The following is a 19,751-nucleotide window of genomic DNA, read 5'->3' as shown; positions in this document are numbered from 1 at the left end:
CATTCAGTGTTTGGTGATGTGAGATCTACAGATTGATTTCCTATATCTGACTTTTGTTGTTGTTAGATTCCATACCCTCAAGACGTTGGTCGAGGGCAGTTTTTGTTCTCAGGAAACCGTCCGGTGAGGTAACAATGGGCAGACCTTCACAGTACGGCGCTGAAGCCGTAGGAGCATGGGGCAGACCATTCCCTTAAGCCTTCTGGCCTGGCAGAGCTTTGAAAGCAGAGACAGCATAGCTTCCACATGGGACGTTTATGACATACTGAGTGTACTCATGTTTTGTCTTCCAGGTTTCAGCACAAAATGAACATAATTAGAGAAAATAAGGATTTAGCATGTTTCTACACAACAAAACATTCATGGAGGGGAAAGTAAGTATTCTTTTGGTTTATGTGTGCAAAGTATCATTTTAAGCGTTACTGTGTTTCAGTATCGTAATACTGTATAGTTCAGTAGCACAATTCTCTTGCAGTCATATGTACACATTTTAAATGCAGATGCTGTATTTGGAATAAATTTTTGCTCTTTTTTTTCTTTTGACATTTCTCATTTTCTGTCTGTCTTGAGAAGGAATGTATTATAAGAAATGCAAGATGACAGTAGAGGAGGGAACCCGGTTGCTCTCCTGCCTGCCGTCAGTCAGTGCCATAGTGCCCCCGCCGGGCAGGCTTGACCCTGCGGCTCTGCTCCTCAGAGCCTGGCCGTGTGTGGTCAGCACGTCTCCATAGCCAGTCCTCTCTCGGGGAATGTGTCGTTGATTCTAGGGAAGTGGGCCTCCTCTCTCTAGGCCTGTGATGAAATTTAAAAACTGGATTTGTTCTTCTGTTTCCCTTGAGATGGCGCAATCACATTTTTAGGAGTTTTCTTAGTATTGCTTCTCTTCTCTTTCTGTAAGATGGGTGGTGATTCCTCCCCTCAGATGGCTGTAAAGCTTAAATGAGTATAGGAAGGTTTTTAAGCTATGTCCCGAGCACTTTGAGTATTCAGGGAGGCCCCTGTCAGCCATCACCAGGGTGGCCTCTTCCTCAGGGGCAGCAGTGAGTGAGCATGTCGCCCTTTGACAGGTGGGCGGCCACATCAGTCCAAGTCAGGCCACACATAGGGTGGCACACGCACGCTAGTAGCGTAGTTCCTTTTCTTCACTTTCACGTTCTGGTTGATGGAAAGTGTAATCTCTTGTGGTGGTGCAGCGTCTGAACTTAGTGTTTCTGGTTGCACTAGTGAACTGGCTACGCTTGTGGAAGATTCCAGTGTCGGCTTTTGTTTCCTCTCAGAAGCCCAGTGAACTCCTAAATGAGCGAGCATAATTGTTACCCATGTGGAATGCTCGTTTCTAATTCTTACTGAGCAAAGTTAGAAAACTGGCATATTCAAAGTAGCCTGACTCTTTTTAGTTCTTTGAATCAGACTTAAAGAAAATTGTATATTTAAATGATCCTTATTTCTCCTCAAGGGTTAGATTGCCCTGGTTATCGTAACTTCCGATTCAATATGGTTGTAGCATACTGACGCATTAATTCTAAAGAACAAACTTACTGCACTACTTTTTGCTTTGTGAGCTTTTTGGTAACTGTGATCATCTGAAAACTTAAAATATTCTTAGAGAGTAGTAGTGACTAAGCCCTTTTATTTCCCCTTTTTATAACAGTTTGGAGCAGAGCTACTTCTGTGCTCTTAGCACAAATTCTTTCTTCCATTCACACCTTAAAATATAACAGCTTTTGGATATAATTTACATGCCATAAAACTCACCCTTTCAATGTAGACAAGTCCGTGGTTTTTGGTGTATGCTTAGAATTATGAACCATCACCACTGTTTTTAGAGTACTTTCATCACCCAGAAGATACTTCCCATAAAAGCTGCCTACAAGAACAGCAGCAGTGGTGCACACCTGTGATCCCAGTGCTTGGGAGGCCGAGGCAGGAGGAGCGCAGGTTCAAGACCAGACTCAGCCAGTAGTGAGGCCTGTTTCATCATCTGACTGGAGGAAGTATTCTTGCAGCTATAATCTAAAATACTGACCATCTGATTTAGAAGAAAGAAGATTTATTGTGTTACGGTTTCGGTTCAGCCCACGAGGGCCAGGGGCCGGGGACCTCCGATCTCAGCCTCCCGAGTGCTGGGATTACAAGCACGTGCCGCCACACCTGGCTATAGGGATGTTTTAAATTACCTGCAGGTATCCGCCGTTCCCTTAACGGAAGTCCAGCTGCCTTCTGGCCAAGGTGACTGGCATGGGGAGTGTTGGTGGAGAGAAGAAGGCTGAAGGGGAAGGAAGGGAGGGGAAGAGAAAACGTTGCTCTCCTGTTTTCCTTATAGGCTTCTCCTTAAGGCTTTAGGGCCCAGAAATAAATGGAAAGATTGCTTTGAATTTACTAGTCAGGACAGGTTTTTGGGCCTAATGTGCATATAACTCTAGGATCTTTTTGCTCAGGGATCTAGAAAGTTTTCTTTCCAAATACGGTAACCACTAACCACATATGACGCCTAACGTTTATGCTACTTAAGCTTAATTTACTATACAATTCAGTGGATTAGTTCTGTTTCAGCTGCTCATCAGCTGTCTCATGGCTGTCTCGTTGGGCAGTGTGGGTATAGAGTGCTGTGCTCGGATCACAAGGTTCTTTGTACAGCGCACATCCAGATGACACAGAATGTGATAAAATGCTAACAAGGGCACGATAACATATTCTTGAAGAAAGTAATGTGAAAATCCTCAACAAATACCAGTGGACCGAATCAGTCACACATGGAAGATTAGTCACTGTTCATTTGGGATTTGTCCCAGGGACCAAGGATGGCTTAGCATGCGCAAACCAACATAGTGACATACCACACTGACAGACTGAGGGTCAGAGACCACGTGATCTTCTCGATAGCTGGAGAAGGAGGTACTTGATAAAACTCATGATTCCTTCCTGATGAAAATGCTGGACAAATCAGGCATATCTCAAATAATAAAGATCATCTATAACAAGCCAATATCAACATTACACTGAATGGGGAAAACCTGGAAACTTTCTTTCTAAGGTGTGAAAGAAGGCAAGGATGCCTCTTTGTACCACTGTTATTAAACATAATACTGGGAGGCCTAGACAAAGCCATCAAGCAAGGCGGACATAAAGGGCATCCACATTGGAAAAGAGGAAGGCACGTCGTCACCATTTGCAGATGACATCATCTATACACAGAGTCCCAAAGACTACCAGAAGCACTGAGACTAATAATGAGCCCAGTACAGTGGCAGGATGCAGATCCACTTGTCCTTGTCAGTAGTGTTGCTATACACGGGAAGCCAGTTACCCTATAGAAATCAATGCAGGCTTAATTATAATAGCTAGAAAAAGCAACTCGGTGTAAATCTGACCAAAGGAGTGGAAAACCTCTACAGTGAAAATTATAAAACATCGATGACAAAAGCTGGAGAGCATACAAGAAATGGATGGAATGGTATCCTGTGTTGAAGGCTTGGAAGACTCAGTCTTGTTAGACGATTTAGTGTAATCCCTATCAAATTACCAATGGCATTCTTCATGAAACCAGGGAAATTATCCTAAAACTTGTGTGAGCTCCTTGCCCCAACCCCAAGAAGCCAAAGTGCATCTTCAGCAGTAAAATAAATAGAGCAGGAGGTTTGCACTACCAGACTTCAAAATATATTACAAGGCTATAGTGACCAAAATAGCATGGCAGTGACATTAAAAGAGACACACAGCCCAGTGGAAAAGAACAGGAAGCCTAGAAGTAAAGTCACACACCTGTAGACAACTGATTTTCAGCACAGGTGCTAATAACATGCATTGAAGTAAGGACCGCCTCTTTAATACACGTTACTGGGAAATCATATATCCACATACAGAAGAATGAGACTAGACCCCTGTCTTTCACCAGATACAAAAATTAATTTAAAATGGATTAAAGTGTAAGACTTGAAACTATGAAATTATTAGAAGAAAACAGGGACAGTAGACATTGGGATGGCCCTGGGTCTTTTGGACAAGAACCTCAAAGCACAGGAAACAGAAGCAAAAGCAGACATAAAAATTACATCAAATTAGTCTATGGCCATACTACCCTGAACGCGCCCTATCTCGTCTGATCTCGGAAGCTAAGCAGGATCGGGCCTGGTTAGTACTTGGATGGGAGACCGCCTGGGAATACTGGGTGCTGTAGGCTTAAAAAAAAAAAAAGAAATCAAATTAACCTTCACAGCAAAAGAACGAATCGGCAAAGCGAGGAGACAGACGACAGAGTCAGAGGGAACATTTGTAAAATATACAGTAGGTAAGAGTTTAGTACCTCTAAGGAATTTCAAGAGCCTGTTGGGGGGTGGAGGGACCTCAACTAACCCAAATAAAAAAATAGGCAATAGACCTAAGTTAAAATTTTCAGAAGAAGACTTACAAATGTCTAGCCAGTTCATGGAACAAATGCTGCTTTGGTATGACTAATCATTAGAGAAATGCAATCAAAAGAGATATCGCCTCATTCCAGGAAGAATGGCTACAGTCGAAAAGACCAAAGATAACTAGTGTGGGTGGGGAGAGGAGAAAAGGCAATCTTGCACGCTACTGCTAGAAATGTAAATTAATCCCGCCATTGTGAAAAATAGTTTGAAGGGTTTCAAAAAATTTAAATAGAACTGCCACGTGATCCAGCAGTCCCGCTCCTGGTACATATCCAGAGGAGATACAGTGTGTATATCAGGGACTTGTGCTCGTGTTTACTGAAGCACTGTTCACAGCGGCCATGACGCCTGTGGCCCTCGAATGACGAGCGGATACAGAAAGTGTGCCTGGACGCGAGGCAATACCAGCCAGCTCTGACAGGGAGTGGAGTTCTGTCCCTCGCAGCAACCTAGATGGAAGTGGAGACGGTGATGTTTAGTGACATGAGCCGGCGAAAGACAAGTGCTGCGTGAGGTCGCTCAGGGTAGAACCTGAGGAGGGGGTCTCATAGAGCTTGAAGAGAGCAGGCTGCGGAGGTGAGGGGGAGAGAAGAGGGCAGGGCTGGTTAGTGAGCGTGAGCTCCAGCTGGACAGGCCTGAGCTCGGGCCCTGCGTGCCTGTGTGCCTGCGTGCCTGCCTGGAGGCCCTGCTGTGACCCCACCAGCACAGCCAACAAAGCAGCCAGCAACTCCTCTGGTGTGCTGTGCACAGCCATTGCGTCTAATCACAGCATGTCACTGGGAGAAAAGATCCAGTAATGTTTCCACCGTAAAGAAGTGACACAGCTGCGTAATCCCCGCGCTTGGGAGGTGAGAGAGAGCGAACAGGTTCAAAGCCAGCCTCAGCTATTGAGTGAGGCTCTCAGCAACTTAGTGAGACCCTGTTTCCAAATAAAGTATAAAATAGGTCTGGGAGTATAGCCCTGAGGTAGAAAGCCTCTGGGTTCCACCCCCAGTACCACCAAAAAAAAAAAAAAAGAAATGACACCTTTGAGGCGCTCGATGAGCTTAACCTAATTGGTGCTTTCTTTCCACAACGCATGCATGTATGGAAACATCACACGGTGCCCATTAAGATGCAGTGTTTTATGTTTTTATGTATCCATTCAATTTAATAAATTAAAAAACAAGGTGTCAGAAGGGGCTTAGATGCAGTGAAGACTGGAACAACAGATATAAGTGAAAAGATTCTTGACTGACACTAAAACTCTTCACATGATAGCAGTTGACATTTGAGATATTGCAGGCATCTAATCCTTATATTTTTTTTTACTTGCAGAATAAAATATATTTAGTAGTTTTATTTCGGCATTATGGAGAGTCAATTTTGACATAATTGATTCTGAAAAATAGAATTTGTGAATTCATATTTCTGCTGAACATTCAAGTTTCATTGTATAATCTTTCAAATACTGACTTGAGCAAGCTCTTCACTCTTTGTCTCAGTTCCCATTAATTGGCCATGCCTTTGAGGTTTTGAGACGCTTAGCTGTTGAGATAAACATTTTCCTACCTCACCCGTCTCCTACCTGCCACTGGGAGAAGTGAATGCATGTGAGAAGGAAGTGCTTCGAGTCTTTAGCTTCCTACTCTGTCGACATGTAAACGTAGGAAAGAAAAAAGCAGGGCTGGGAATGTCGCTTGGCGGTAGCTGCCCCTGAGCTCCATCCCCAGTACCACCAAAATTAGAACTGTTGTTATTACAAGTAATATTTATGTTCCCTCCCTCTGACCCCGCCCACTGTTGTACAGGTTCATGTTTTCTTTTTCTCTTTGTGTTAAGAAGCTGAGACACTGGCTGCCTTGGTCTTTGGGGCAGCCAGGCAGTGGGCCTCATCCAGCCCTCTCAGGCTGCGTTGCCCTTGCTGCCGGGGAGCCTGGCGCTTCTGAACAGTGCAGTTCTTTGGGGGCATTCTTAAATTTCTGTGTAGTGGTTGATTTATTCTTAATTTTCAGCATAGTGTTACAGTAATTTTTTAAATTCTTTATCTAGGGGTGTGAATTATTTTTATTCTTAATATTAATTTTGTGTCTTTATAGTACCTGAGGTCTTACCCACTTAATATTTTCTATCCATAGAACTAATTTGTCAATTTTAAGTGTTTTCCTAATTCAGTTTTTACTTTTACTTTATGAATTTCTTTTCATTTTGAAATACCGATATCCTTATGTTTTTTTCTTGTTCAGATATGTTACTTTAAGTAAAGGAAGTGAAAATTTGTTTGTGGTGTGAGCTTGCTGCTTCTATAAAATTGTAGCACTTAAATGTAACAGGTGGTTGCTGCAGTAGAAATTAAGGTTCCAGGATATGGCCACGCCGACCAGTTGTGGGTTGTAGCTTTTCCTTCCTTTCCATGAAGCCTTTGTTGAAAGGATATTTTGAAAGAGTTGGTGGTGCTCATGGTTGTTAAAATAAATACGACCACTTAGAACCTTTTAGCGTCCTTAGCTGGTGCTTTACTAACTTAACCTATACTAACATCCAGTGCTGCTTGTATAGGTCATACTTTTTTTTAATGTAGGAATCATAATAGTTCACAGTAAAAATGTGTAGTGGCTAGAGTTTTATACCAATAACATTTTAGGACACTAAAAATCAGAGAATAAAAAAGCTACATTCAGTCACCATTAATTAACTGACATATTTCTACTTATTTATTAGAGTGTTCCTTTTGTGTTGGTATTGTATATGTTTTCTTTTTTGTTTGTTTGTTTGTATATTTAAAACTAAGCACTTGTCTTCCTTTATAGGTATAAGCGTGTCTTTTCAGTTGGAACCCATGCAATTACTACATATAATCCCAATACCTTAGAAGTAACAAATCAGGTAACTATGTCAGATGTTGTTAGGTATTTGTGTGAATTCTTCTTGAGGTTAAAAAACCAGGATATGATCTGTTATCCCTGCCCTGAAATCGGTATTTTAAAACAGTATCCTTATATATAATGCTCTGTGTTCAGGGCCAAATTTAAAGAAATAATTCGGGCAAAAAGTGCTTATTTCTAGGCTATCAGAGAAAATGCTGATGTATCCTTATTAACTTAGCAGTCTGTTTAATTTTAAATACTGGCATTATAATGCAAGCATGTACTACTTGCATCACGAATATAATTGGTGTAAAATACTTGTCACGGTAACAGGATTACTTGTTTATAAAGCCAAGACGGAATGAACATGAGTAAGTTTACTTAGAGATACCCTAGCATGATTGTAGATTCCTTTTCCTTTTTAACAAACTTATGAAGAGTCAGAAAATGTCATTTTATAGTTTTTCTCACTTTTAAATGCTTTAGAATATAGTCATTCGTCATTAAAATTGGAACACAGATGAATTTTTTTGTTGTCTGTGATGACTAAAACCTTTTGAAAGAATTTGAATTATAGAATTGCTATAAGATACTTCTAGACTGCTGGTGTTTTGTAAACTTTTTTCATTTAATCAGTGAGTATAAAATTAAAGTAATAAAAGCAAGCTTTGCATTTTTACCATATCTCAGCACCAGTTGAAAGAATTCTTTCATTTTTGACAGTGGCCTTACGGAGACATTTGCAGCATCAGCCCTGTTGGAAAGGGTCAAGGGACAGAATTCAACCTTACATTTCGTAAAGGCAGTGGGAAGAAGTCAGAAACTTTAAAGTTTTCTACAGAGCACAGAACAGAACTTCTTACAGAAGCATTGGTAAGAAAGATTTCGTGTTTCTGAACCACGTTCTTTTCTTTCCTAAGTGAGATAGTAACATTTAAGTACAGATAGTACTCTTTTCAGCTCCTGTGTGTTCAATGCTTGTTTTTTCTTACTAACTTTTAACTGTGAAACTTTCTCTTTTCTCTGACAGAAAGATTGGAAACCCCTTTATATTTGATGGTTTTTCTTAGCCTTTTAAAATGCACATGCAGGGCAAAGCATTATATGTTTAATCTATTTTTCTCAGTAAGGTTGCATACTCTTAAGCTATAACTTTAATAATACTTTTTACTATCAAAGTCAGGAAATTGTGGTTTATACCTGTTTGGGGTAGAAAGAATCTTTCTTTCCAGTCTGTTGTCATAAACTGTGGTTATGTTCTCTCTTTCAGAGATTTAGAACCGACTTTTCAGAGGGAAAAATCACAGGAAGGGTAAATATTTAACATTCATTACTGGTGTTTTTATTTGTTTGAATATTGTCTATTATTATAGAAATCGTTCTATAACCTTTGTGTTTCTCTTATAGAAAAGCTAAAAGGAGAAAAAGAAACCTTTTTTTGTAGTACCAGGGACTGAACCCAGCAATACTCTATATCTGAGCTACACACCCAGCCCTATTTTATTTTTTATTTTGAAACAGATCTCACTAAGTTGCACAAAGCCTCACTAGGTTCTTGGAGTAGCTACAACAATCCTCCTGCTTCACTCTCCCAAGTACTGGGATTACAAGTGTCCCTCAGCTGAAGAAACAGTTTTAATGTCTCCTGATACCATGTAATAGAGATGAATGTAGCTTTAACAGGAAGCTCAAATGAGTAGATTTAAGACTTTTAATTCTGGCAGGAAAAATTTATCAGGACCCCCACCCCCCAAAAAAATCTGTGTATAAACAACACTATAATCATTCAGATGGTCTTTATTCAGAATTCTAAGCAGTAATGTGATCCCATAAATACTGTACTGATGATAACACTTGTCGGGACAGGCAGCAGTGTTTGGTGTAGGAGTTTCTTGTTTCAGAAGTATTAAAGTTTTAAAGTTTGAGCATATGAAACTTCCTATTACGTGTTCTTGCCCTGGATTCGGCCCACCTAAAGCTAGGCGTAGTACACTCCGACAGCTTTGGGGAAAGTCACAATTGCTCTTAGAATCTTAACTTTCTCTTAGAATCTCAGCTTTCCAGCTCTGCTTGAATCATGTTACAGCAGCAGTTAAACTATGCCACAGACTTGGGGAGAAGTAATAGGAGTTTATGGGTTTTTAACTGTCTTGAAATACTGAGTTTCAACCTATTGTAGAGGTCTTTACCTCTACAGTGAAGATTATAAAACACTAAAGAAAGAAATTGAAGAAGACCTTGGGAGATGAAAAGATCTCCCTTGCTCTTGGATAGGCAGAGTAAACATCATCAAAATGGCCATTCTACCAAAAGTGACCTACAGATTCGATGCAATCCCTATCAAACCAGTGTTATTCTCCTAGACCTAGAAAAATCAGTCATAAACTTTATATGGAGAAGCAAAAGACCCAGAGTAGCCAAAACAGTTCTCAGTAACAAGAACCATGGAGGAGACATCACAATTCCTGGCTTCAAATTATACCACAGAGCTGTAGTAATTAAAACAGTATGGTATTGGCTCAAAAACAGGCATAATGGAACAAAATAAACGGTATAGAAACTAACTTACATACTTATAGTCAGTTGATCTTTGATAAAGGGGCCAAATACATCACTGGAGAAAAGACAGCCTTTTCAATAAATGGTGCTGGAAAAAGTGGCTATCCACTTGTAGAAAAATGGAACTGAATCCTTACCTTTCACCCAGCACAGAAATCAACTTGAGATGGATCCTTTGACCTGGAAGTTAGACTAGAGTCTTATGAAGCTAAGGTTCAGTGCTCCAACATATAGGCACAGGTATATCAACAAGACCCCCAAAACATATAGGCACAGGTATATCAACAAGACCCCCAAAGCTCCAGAATTAAAACAAGAATTAATAAGTGGGATGACCTCAAACTAAAAAGTTTCTGCTCATCAAAGGAAATCAAGAGTCTAAAGAGAAAGCCCACAGAATGGGAGAAGATCCTTCTGACAAATGTCTGACATTTAGAATAAACAAAGAACTTAAAAACTTTACACTAGAAAAACAAATAATCCAATCAAGAACTGGGCAACTGAATTGAATAGACACTTCACAAAAGAAGAGACACCAATGGCCAGTAGATGAAAAACATGTTCATCATCATTAGCCATCAGGGGGATGCAAATCAAAACCACACTGGATTCCACATAGCCCCAGTCAGAGTGGCACGCATAAGTCAAATAGCAATGAATGCTGATGAGGCTGTGGGGAAATAGGCACTCTTCTACATCGTTGGTGGGAGTGCACACTAGTCCAGCCACTCCGGAGATGAGTGTGGGAGTCCTTAGAAAATGGGAATGGATCCACCTTATGATCTGGCCATACCACTACTGAGTATCTTTCCAAAGGGCTGGAAACCAGAGAACTACAACAATATATGCATACCCGTGTTCATAGCAGCACAATTTACAATAGCCAAACTATGGCGCCAACCTAGGTGCCCATCAGTGGATGGATGGATTACAAAATTATGGAAGTACACACAATGGAATTCTACTCAGCAATAAAAAAAAATAAAATTACAACATTTACCAAAAAAAATGGAAGGACCTGGAGAACATTATGTTAAGTAAGATTAGTCAGTCACACAGAGTGAAGGGTCATTTTTTTTTATAATATGTGTAGGATACAGAGTAATTGGGATATAAGAGAGACTCCAGGTGATGAGAGGAAACCTCAGGGGAGCCGGGGAGTAGATATGAGGTAGGAGTGGAGGAAGACGGAGGTTCATTAATGGAAATACCACCATAGACTATGTGTGTACACGTGAATGTGTACCACCGTAGTCCAGGCTACGGTACTGGGGGGAGGGAAATGGGCATCAAGAGCGTGCGCACGTCTGTCATTGTCAACATGATTTACATGATGTGAGATTTTAATGCACCAGTAAAAGCACACACAAAGAAGAGAGAAGGAGTTTCTTGCTATGAAGGTATTACCCAAAATGCTGCACCCTGACTAATGCCTTGCTCAAGATTACCTCGCCACTAGCCCACCACCCAGTGGCTTGCACGCCTACTCCTGTGCCCCCCTTCCTTGCCCCATTAAAAGTCCCAAGCCTGGCCGGGCATGGTGGCGCACGCTTGTAATCCCCGCGCTTGGGAGGCAGAGACAGGAGGATCGCACAGGTTCGAAGCCAGCCGCACACGCTGGCTTAGGAGACCCTGTTTCCAAATAAAAATGTAAAAATAGGTCTGGGAGTGTAGCCCAGAGGTAGAAGGGCTTCCAGGAACCCCAGTACCACCAAAAAAAAAAGTCCCAAGCCTGTAAGGAGGCGGGCTCCTAACCCTCGTGGGCTCCACCACCGGCCCGTTGCCTCCTCCAGGCTCTTTTTCCTGAGGAAGCCTGCGCCTGTGGTCGGGCCATGTTCTCTTTGTGCCAAGACCCCAGCCGCGAGCTGGCGGGCTTCATGTTCCTGATCAGTCATGGTCAGGTTTCTATAAATTATAACGGAGAGTGCTTGTTTTGTGTTAGCAGAGGAGTTTTCTGTTTGTTGTCTCTGTCTGGAAAACAACTGATTCCAAAAGCATACTTGAGAGATTTTGTTTCTAAGCGTCTCTCTGGGTCAGTAAACTTCAGTCACTTAATACTGTTTAAAACTTTGAGGTAGAAACAGTATCTCTAGAAGACTGAGAGATAGTTCACCTACTTTGTATCTGGTGTCAGTCACACTGCACTGGCCCCCAAGCTTAGGCTCCACCCCAGATGCTGTTCTTACTAAACCAGGCTATGCAAGTTGAATCTGGGCCAAGTCTTCCAGTGCCCTGGAGAGTGAGGCTCCCTCCAGGCCCTTCTGACATGGCTTGTACGGTCCTCAGGGTGATATGTTCATTAGTATATCTTACTAATGGCAGTCGGCCGTTCCCTGGGAGGAATAGAGTACCCATGGAACGGGTTTGGGACATGTGAACAAGCCCACTTTGAAAAGCACCACAATTTTTTGTGGTCTCTTCCACCTTCTTCCAGCTGGAGAGGGTCAGCAGCGGTCCCTCCTTCAGTTAAGATCAATATTCTGAACACATTCTTGTGCCAAGGCAGGCCTTCTTCATCTCCCTGTGTCTTGTTCTGATGGAGCTGCGGTGTGCACATGCCGTAGGTAGGGATGCTGAGGGGCTTGAAGGGATGCCATCCTGTGCCTGTTGCCAAGTTTAGTGCCGTGACTTAGTGGAAGTGTTCATTACTTAATGCTTTACTTTTTTCTGAACACCTACTAAAGTAATGTTCTTATTTTCATATCAGAAATAGTTGTAAACTGGTCTTGGTGACACACTTGCAATCCCTGTACCTGGCAGGCTGAGACAGGAGAATCACAGGTTCAGGCCAGCTTCAACAACGTAGGCCCTCAGCAACTTAGACTGTCTCAAAATAAATAAATGAAAATAAAATAGGGATGGGGGTTGTAGCTCAGAGGTAGAAGGCTCCTGGAGTCAAATCTCAGCACCACAAAATAAATAAATAAATAATTAATTAAAAATAAATAAGAGAGAGAAAAGAAGAAAGGGAAAAAAGAGAAAGAAAGAAAATTGTGTTCCTGAGCAACCACTTTGTTTTTACCTTAAGAGCTGTGTAGTCGATCTGTTTTCCTCTCTATCTAGGTGGGTTGGAGGCTCTGGCATTTGGGCATGGGAGGGGTATTCATTTCACATGTGACACTTTGTTTTCCTAATTTTCTTTGCCTCAGCCTTTAAACCTTTTCTCTTTTATATCATATCCTTTTGTTTATAACTTCAATTAAATCTTTTTTTCTTTGTAAGAATAGTCAGCTACTTAAATTAACAGAGGCATGTTTTCTATATAAAATTTTAATTAGAAAAGCCCAAGGTCAAGTTTAGGTTTCAGAATTTATCTAGAAAGAAAATATACGTTAATGCATGAAGCCAACCCACATTGTTTGAATAGAATATTATAACTTCCCCTGAAATGTGACTTAGTTGTTTTTGTATCTAAGGTGAATTAAAATAATGCATCATGCCGGGCGTGGTGGCGCACGCTTGTAATCCCGCGCTTGGGAGGCGGAGACAGGAGGATCGCGCAGGTTCGAAGCCAGCCGCGCGCGCTGGCTTAGGAGACCCTGTTTCCAAGTAAAAATGTAAAAATAGGTTTGGGAGTATAGCCCGGAGGTAGAAGGGCTTCCAGGAACCCCAGTACCACCAAAAAAAAAAAAAAAAAAAAAGCATCATCAGCTGGGCGTGGTGGCTCATGCTTGTAATCTCCATGCTTGGGAGGCGGAGACAGGAGGATCCTTCAGGTTTGAAGACAGTCGAGCTGGCTTAGGAGACCCTGGGAGTGTAGCCTGGAGGTGGAAGGGTTTCCAGGAAACCCAGTACCACCAAAAAAAAAAAAAAAAAAATCATCATCAGAAGTTTAAGTCTTCTTCCCAAAACTCATTTAGCCTTTCTTGTAGAATACAGTTCTACTTAGGCTCCTTTTTAAATGTGAGATGGAGCCCGACTCTCTTCTTCTGGGACTCCCAGGGTCAAGTGATTCTCCTGCCCTGGCCTCCTGAGGAGCGGGAACCACAGGCCTGGATCACGATGCCTGGCTTCTTCTTTTCTCTCTCTGGTTTACATAAAATTGTTAAACAAAATTCTGTAATTCCAAATATTTTCTAGTTAAGAAAGAACATACTGTCCAAAGGTAGTGTGAACATTTTTAATTAAACAAACATTTGCTCCCCCTCCAGCTACATACACTTCATGTTATAACCTTCGGAGAGTAGCTGTAAATATTTATAAAGTTGTTTTGCTTTTGGTTGCCTGAGCAGTGACTGATACATAAAATATAACTATGGTAAGCTCCAATAAAAACTTAAAAGCAATACTGTTTCTTTCTAGAGATACAATTGCTATAAGCATCACTGGAGTGATACAAGAAGACCTGTCGTCCTGGAAGTAACTCCTGGAGGCTTTGACCAAATTAATCCTGCAACCAACAGAGTTCTCTGTTCTTATGACTATAGAAATATTGAAGGCTTCGTAGATCTTTCTGATTATCAAGGAGGATTTTGTATACTTTATGGAGGATTTAGTAGACTGGTAAGTAGCATTTTTAAAAAGGCATTTTAAAAGGGATATGACTATTTGAAGGAAAGCAGGGTTTTACACTTCATTTCGAAACTTCACGTGAATCTTATGGGAGGAAGTGTGGTATTGCCAGGTCAGGGTTCAGTGTATATCAAAGGTACCCAAGCTTGAACCTGTCTGTGGCTCTCCAAAGAGGAGAGTCAAAGGTACATCCTATGTCTGTTGTGAAGACTGGGCACGGTTATCTAAAGGGTTTTACACAGTGGGTGGCTTAATCGCCTGCAGTAACTGGTGGTTTTAGTTATCTTCACTAGGATTAGTGTTTCACCTGGAAGTGTCTCAGCTTTCTTTAAGAAAAGCAATCTGAAATCTCTTATTTTTATGAGGAGTGTTCTGTCCTTCGTCAAGCTGTTTATAATATGAAATACGAATATTCATTGGAACTTTGCATTTCAAATTCATTGCATGTTTTGCCTTGAATTCTGAATTATTTGTAAGTAAATTGTGGGGCACAGCAGAAACTACTTAAGATGCTGAGACCCTGTTTTTAAATTAGTAATAAGAAACTGAACTATAGATGATGATTATCTTTGAAATATCTTGCCTTTCTTAGTAAAACTTAAGACTCAGATCTCAAGTTTAAGCAATGTAGAGAGCTTCCAAAAAGAGAGGCCAAATTGTACTTACTTGTGAGATTTCCTTAAGACTTTTAATCCCAGTAGTGGCCTTGAAATATTACCCCTAGATTTAATGTCTTACGGATAACGTATTCTTCCCTCGGTAGTAAGGCCAAGAAAAGCCTAGCCTGTTCAGATATATGAGAGAGTAAGTATTAACAAAAGGAAAATGAGCAAAATAATAAGGTGGGGGGCTAGATAATGTAATGCATAAAATAGGATTTGCTGAGCTGGGTGTGGTGGTGCGTGTCTGCAGTCTCAGTACTTGGGGGCTGAGACACAGGATCTCAGGTTTGAGGCCAGCATCTAGTAACTTAGACCGTTCAAAGGAAAAACTAAAAAGGGCTGGGGATATAGTCTAGAGTTAGAATGTCCCTGGGTTCAATCCCCAGTATCTCTCCCTGGGCCTTTTTACCCTGGATTTCACTCTTTCCCCACTTGCTTGGTCCATCCTAGTTTCCCCCAAGTAAGAACAAACAGCAAGATAGTACTTTAACCCCTTTGAGTCCAGACTCAAAGGCGAAGGCCCAAATAAAAATGCAAGTTGCCTTTCCTCCCCTAGAGCAGCCTCAAGGCCGCTGCCTAGAGCTGTCCAAAGCTGCCTGTTCTCGGAGCGCGGCAAGCTTGCAATGATTAACCTCCCTGTGGAAAGCATTCGGCTTTTCTGGCCCTAATAGCATAATGTCTGAAATGACTAGGCCAAGCTGCATGTGTTTGTCAGCTTTGCCCATATTGCCTATTTTCTAAGTACAGCCAGGTCTCTGTGTCTCTGGGTTCTGTATTGATTGAAAGGGATTGAAAGTGTTGAGGGGGAAAATGCACGTGGACGGAACACGGGCAGACTTCCACGTCATCATTTCCCACAGTACCATGTGGAATTACGTGTAGAGTGTTACACTGCATCCGTTACTGTGAGCTGCCTCAGGACGGTTGAAGTGTACAGGAGACTGTACGTAGACTATATGCACATACTTAACCATTTTACCTAATGGACTGGGGACATCTTCAGATTTTGTTACTCATGGGGTGTTCTGGAACCAGTCTCCCACAGGTAATGAAGGACTAACTGTATGTATATCCTCTGCCTTTTCACAGAGACTAACTGAAATAAAATTTCCTACAAATAAGATACCATAAAGACTAATTCAGCAAAACGTTGATATCTTGTAATCGGTTTTGACTGTGATCAGGCTGACAGTAGTAAACTGACCCAGTCCTGCCTGTGTTTCTCAGCAGGGGAGCTATTAACATTCTGGCCCCCACATATCTTTCTTGCGTGGCAGGATTTGCAGGACATTTAACATTTCTGGTTTCCAGGCACCACATGCAAGCAGCTATACTTACTCTCCTTACCTTTGTAAACACAACCCTGTATTTTGGCTTGTAACATCAGAAGGGCCGTGACCGGCAAACCTTCAAAGATTCTACCACATAATCAGAAGGAAACTCATTATGTAAAGCGACTTAGATCAGAACTGCCTTCAAAAGGGGAATCCTGCCCTCTGGTACTCATCTGCCCCACTGGCTTGACTGAGTTTCCTTGGGAAACACAGTGTGTTGTTTTGCAAATGAGGCCCTAAGAAATGATGAGATAATTTCCATTCATTTAGTTAGTTGTGAGACTATATCCCAAACTTCTTTTATTTTAATTTAGTCTTTCAACTACCAAACACTGCTTATTTCTAATAAGTTCTACTACTTATTTTCTATTATATTTGCTATTTTAATCTCTCCTGTAAGTTGACTAAATATTGTTTCATTTCCATTGTTTCAATTTTGACGGCTAAAAATCTGCAGCATTTATTTGCATCAGAGCAAAGAGAAGAGATTATCAAAAGCGCGATAGATCATGCTGGCAACTACATAGGTATCTCACTGCGCATCAGAAAGGAGCCTTTAGAATTTGAGCAGTACTTGAATCTTCGCTTTGGGAAATACAGCACCGATGAGTCCATCACGTCTTTAGCAGAGTTTGTGGTCCAAAAAATATCACCTAGACATTCGGTGAGAACTGTGCGTTGAAAATAAAAATTTGTTCATCTGATTTGGACAGCTTTCTTTAATGACTTTTTAATATGTCTTCATTTATTGTTTGAAGGAGCCCGTAAAAAGACTTCTAGCACTTACAGAAACATGTTTAGTAGAAAGGGACCCAGCAACCTATAACATCGCAACATTGAAGCCCTTGGGAGAGGTAAGTTACAGCCTTTCTAGCTTAAGTGGAATTTCTTCTTCTTAATGAATTTAAATAATTTACATTCTTTTAAAATACTTATTCCTACAGAATGAGAAACAGAAACTGGATCTAATTATTAATATGTTTTTATTTATTGACCTTAGAACAATTAAGATTCCAGAAGTTACTTTCCAAGTCTATAAAGAGTAAAACCTTTTATTTAGTAATTCTGTGAAAAATTGGATGGACTTTTAAGAAACTCTAAACTCTGATATTGTAAAGTTTTCATTTTATTTTGTTTAATTTATTTTTTTTACTTTTTGTGGTACTGGGTATTGAATCTGGGGCATTCTACCTCTGAACTATACCCTCACCTCTATTTTGCTTTTTATTTTCTTTTTTGCAGTACTGGGATGGTACTCAGGGGCATCCTACCTCCAAGCTACATCCCCAGTCCTATTTGTTTTATTTTTTATTTTGAAGCAGGGTCTCACAAGTTGCAAAGGACCTCACTAAGGAACTGAGGCTGTCCGCGAACCATGATCCTCCAGTCTCAGCCTCTCGAATGCTAGGATTACAAGCGTGCGCCACTTGCTTAGGGCCTCGCTAAGTTCTTGAGGCTCTGGCCTTTATTTTGTGATGCTCCTGTCTCAACCTTCCAAGTACTAGTATAAAATACATACAGCACCATGTTCAGCCCAGTATTTATTTATTTATTGCGGTGCTGGAGATTGAACACAGGCATTCTACCTCCCCGCTATCCCTCTCGACGCTATTTTATTCTCAGTTTGAACAGGGTGTCACTAACTTTCTGAAGACCTCACAAGTTGCCGAGTCTGGCCATGAACCTGCAATACTCCCGTTTCAGCCTCCCAAGTACTGAGATTCCAAGCCTGCACCACCACACTCAGCTCAGTTTTATTTTTAATTAATTACCTTTTGTAAACTAAATAATATGCAATGTAAAATGACATGCCATAAAAGTAAACATTTTATTGTTGTTGTTGAAATTATTATTTTTTTTCATTAGGTATTTGCATTGGTTTGTGACTCAGAAAACCCACAAATTTTTACCATTGAATTTATAAAGGGGCAAATTCGGAAATACTCTTCAACAGAAAGGTATTTAAAAAATTTAAATTCCTCAAGCTTCTGAGGCCCCCGCGTGTGAAAGGCAAAGTGCATGATGGAGGAAGAGAAGCGCAGACGTGCGGCCCAGTGCTTTCATGTGGTCAGCTTGGGGAGCGGGGCTCGTGTCTAAAACGGCCTTCGTTCCGGGCTTAAGTCCCTAAAGACAGCAAAGATGCCGGCTGGGTTTTAAATGGAACGATGTCAAGTGCGTGTTTGTAACTTTTATTATTTTGTGGTACCGGGGATCTCACCTGAGTCCTAAGGCACACTCGGCACACTACATCCCAGCCCACTGAGGTTTTTAAAGTATTTCAAAATAGCACCTGTGACTTGCAGCATTCAGTAGTTTGGGTGAGAGCAGCAAGTTAACACGAATGCACTTTAATGTAAAGTTGGTTTTACAGTTGCTGGTGTACGTGGACGTGCTTGCTTGTTTTCGCGTCGCTGTGACTTAGCTGGGAGCACTGTCGCTCTCGAGTCCCTGTGAAGTCAGCACACACACATGCCGTTGCAGGAGAACGTCTGCGTCTCCCTTTGTGCCAGTGCCACTCTCGTGTCGTGAGGCAGGCAGTGCTTATGTTTCTGGTAGTTCCTTCGTTCCCTTTTGTTGAGTTGGACTGGGATGGAATTTGCTTTTTAACGCTAATCCACGGTTATGGTCTGTCTCACCACCATGCACAATACAGCCTATTTTTTTCTACTTTCTATAATATGACCAGTAAGAGTTCATTATCTTAGCAAGCATTCAGTCTGAGGTCGACAAGGCTGGAAGCATAAGCAAAAGGTTCTGTTTTTTCCTGAGTTCCGTATTCTGAATTCACGGGAAGAGAAGATCTGAAAGCCATGGTGCAGCTGTGCTGGGCAGAGGAGCACACAGCGCCAGCCTGTGCGTCTGCAGTCGCTTAGCACGTGCCTTGAGTCTTCCTGACCGTCCTGACTGTAGAAAAGATCTGAAAGCCATGGTGCAGCTGTGCTGGGCTGAGGAGCACACAGCGCCAGCCTGTGCGTCTGCAGTTGCTTAGCACGTGCCTTGAGCCTCCCCTGACCGTCCTGACTGTAGGCCAGGCACACCGAGCCGTCATTCTCAGGAATGCTCACGAGTGGGAAGTAGGGCAGTCTCTGCAACTTCCATTAGAAGAGACTTCTTATATATCATATAAAACGTAATTCAGAATAGAAAAAAGTTGGTTAATTAGTCTTCCCAGAATTTAAAACTTCGACACCGTTCAGAAAAAGGAGACAAACTACAGATAGGGATAAAGTATTTGTAAAGTGTGTTAGCTGATAAAAGACTCGTATCTCAAATATATAAAGAACTCTTACAGCTCAATACTAACAAAATAAAATCAGTTATTTTATTTTTTTCAATGGGACTGGGTATTTAACTTAGGAATTCTCCCTCTAAACTCCACCCTGAAACCTTTTTAATTTTTTATTGTGAAATAGTGTCTCGATAGGT

At 41.4% G+C, this 19,751-nt stretch overlaps 1 protein-coding gene across 3 annotated transcripts in view; it reads left to right on the top strand.

Annotated features, from left to right (window-relative positions):
- Positions 1-303: 303 nt before the first annotated feature.
- DNAJC13 (DnaJ heat shock protein family (Hsp40) member C13) overlaps positions 304-19,751 on the top strand; it is a gene marked incomplete at both ends in the record, with an annotated part of 100,082 nt that continues 80,634 nt past the window's right edge. For 2 of the 3 annotated variants that reach the window (XM_080695769.1, XM_080695768.1), the window contains 8 exons: positions 307-374; positions 7,202-7,277; positions 7,982-8,131; positions 8,529-8,570; positions 14,120-14,320; positions 16,783-16,989; positions 17,084-17,179; positions 18,192-18,283. In XM_080695769.1, coding sequence (XP_080551895.1) covers positions 307-374; positions 7,202-7,277; positions 7,982-8,131; positions 8,529-8,570; positions 14,120-14,320; positions 16,783-16,989; positions 17,084-17,179; positions 18,192-18,283 — 932 coding nt within the window. Of the gene's footprint in view, positions 375-7,201; positions 7,278-7,981; positions 8,132-8,528; positions 8,571-14,119; positions 14,321-16,782; positions 16,990-17,083; positions 17,180-18,191; positions 18,284-19,751 lie in introns of all 3 variants that reach the window. The other variant, XM_080695770.1, reaches the window with a different exon arrangement.

Source organism: Muscardinus avellanarius (assembly GCF_963383645.1).
Source record: "Muscardinus avellanarius genome assembly, chromosome: 5".
Lineage (NCBI taxonomy): Eukaryota > Metazoa > Chordata > Mammalia > Rodentia > Gliridae > Muscardinus > Muscardinus avellanarius.
Note: the sequence above shows the minus strand (reverse complement) of the source record. Positions and strands in the feature narration are given on the sequence as shown.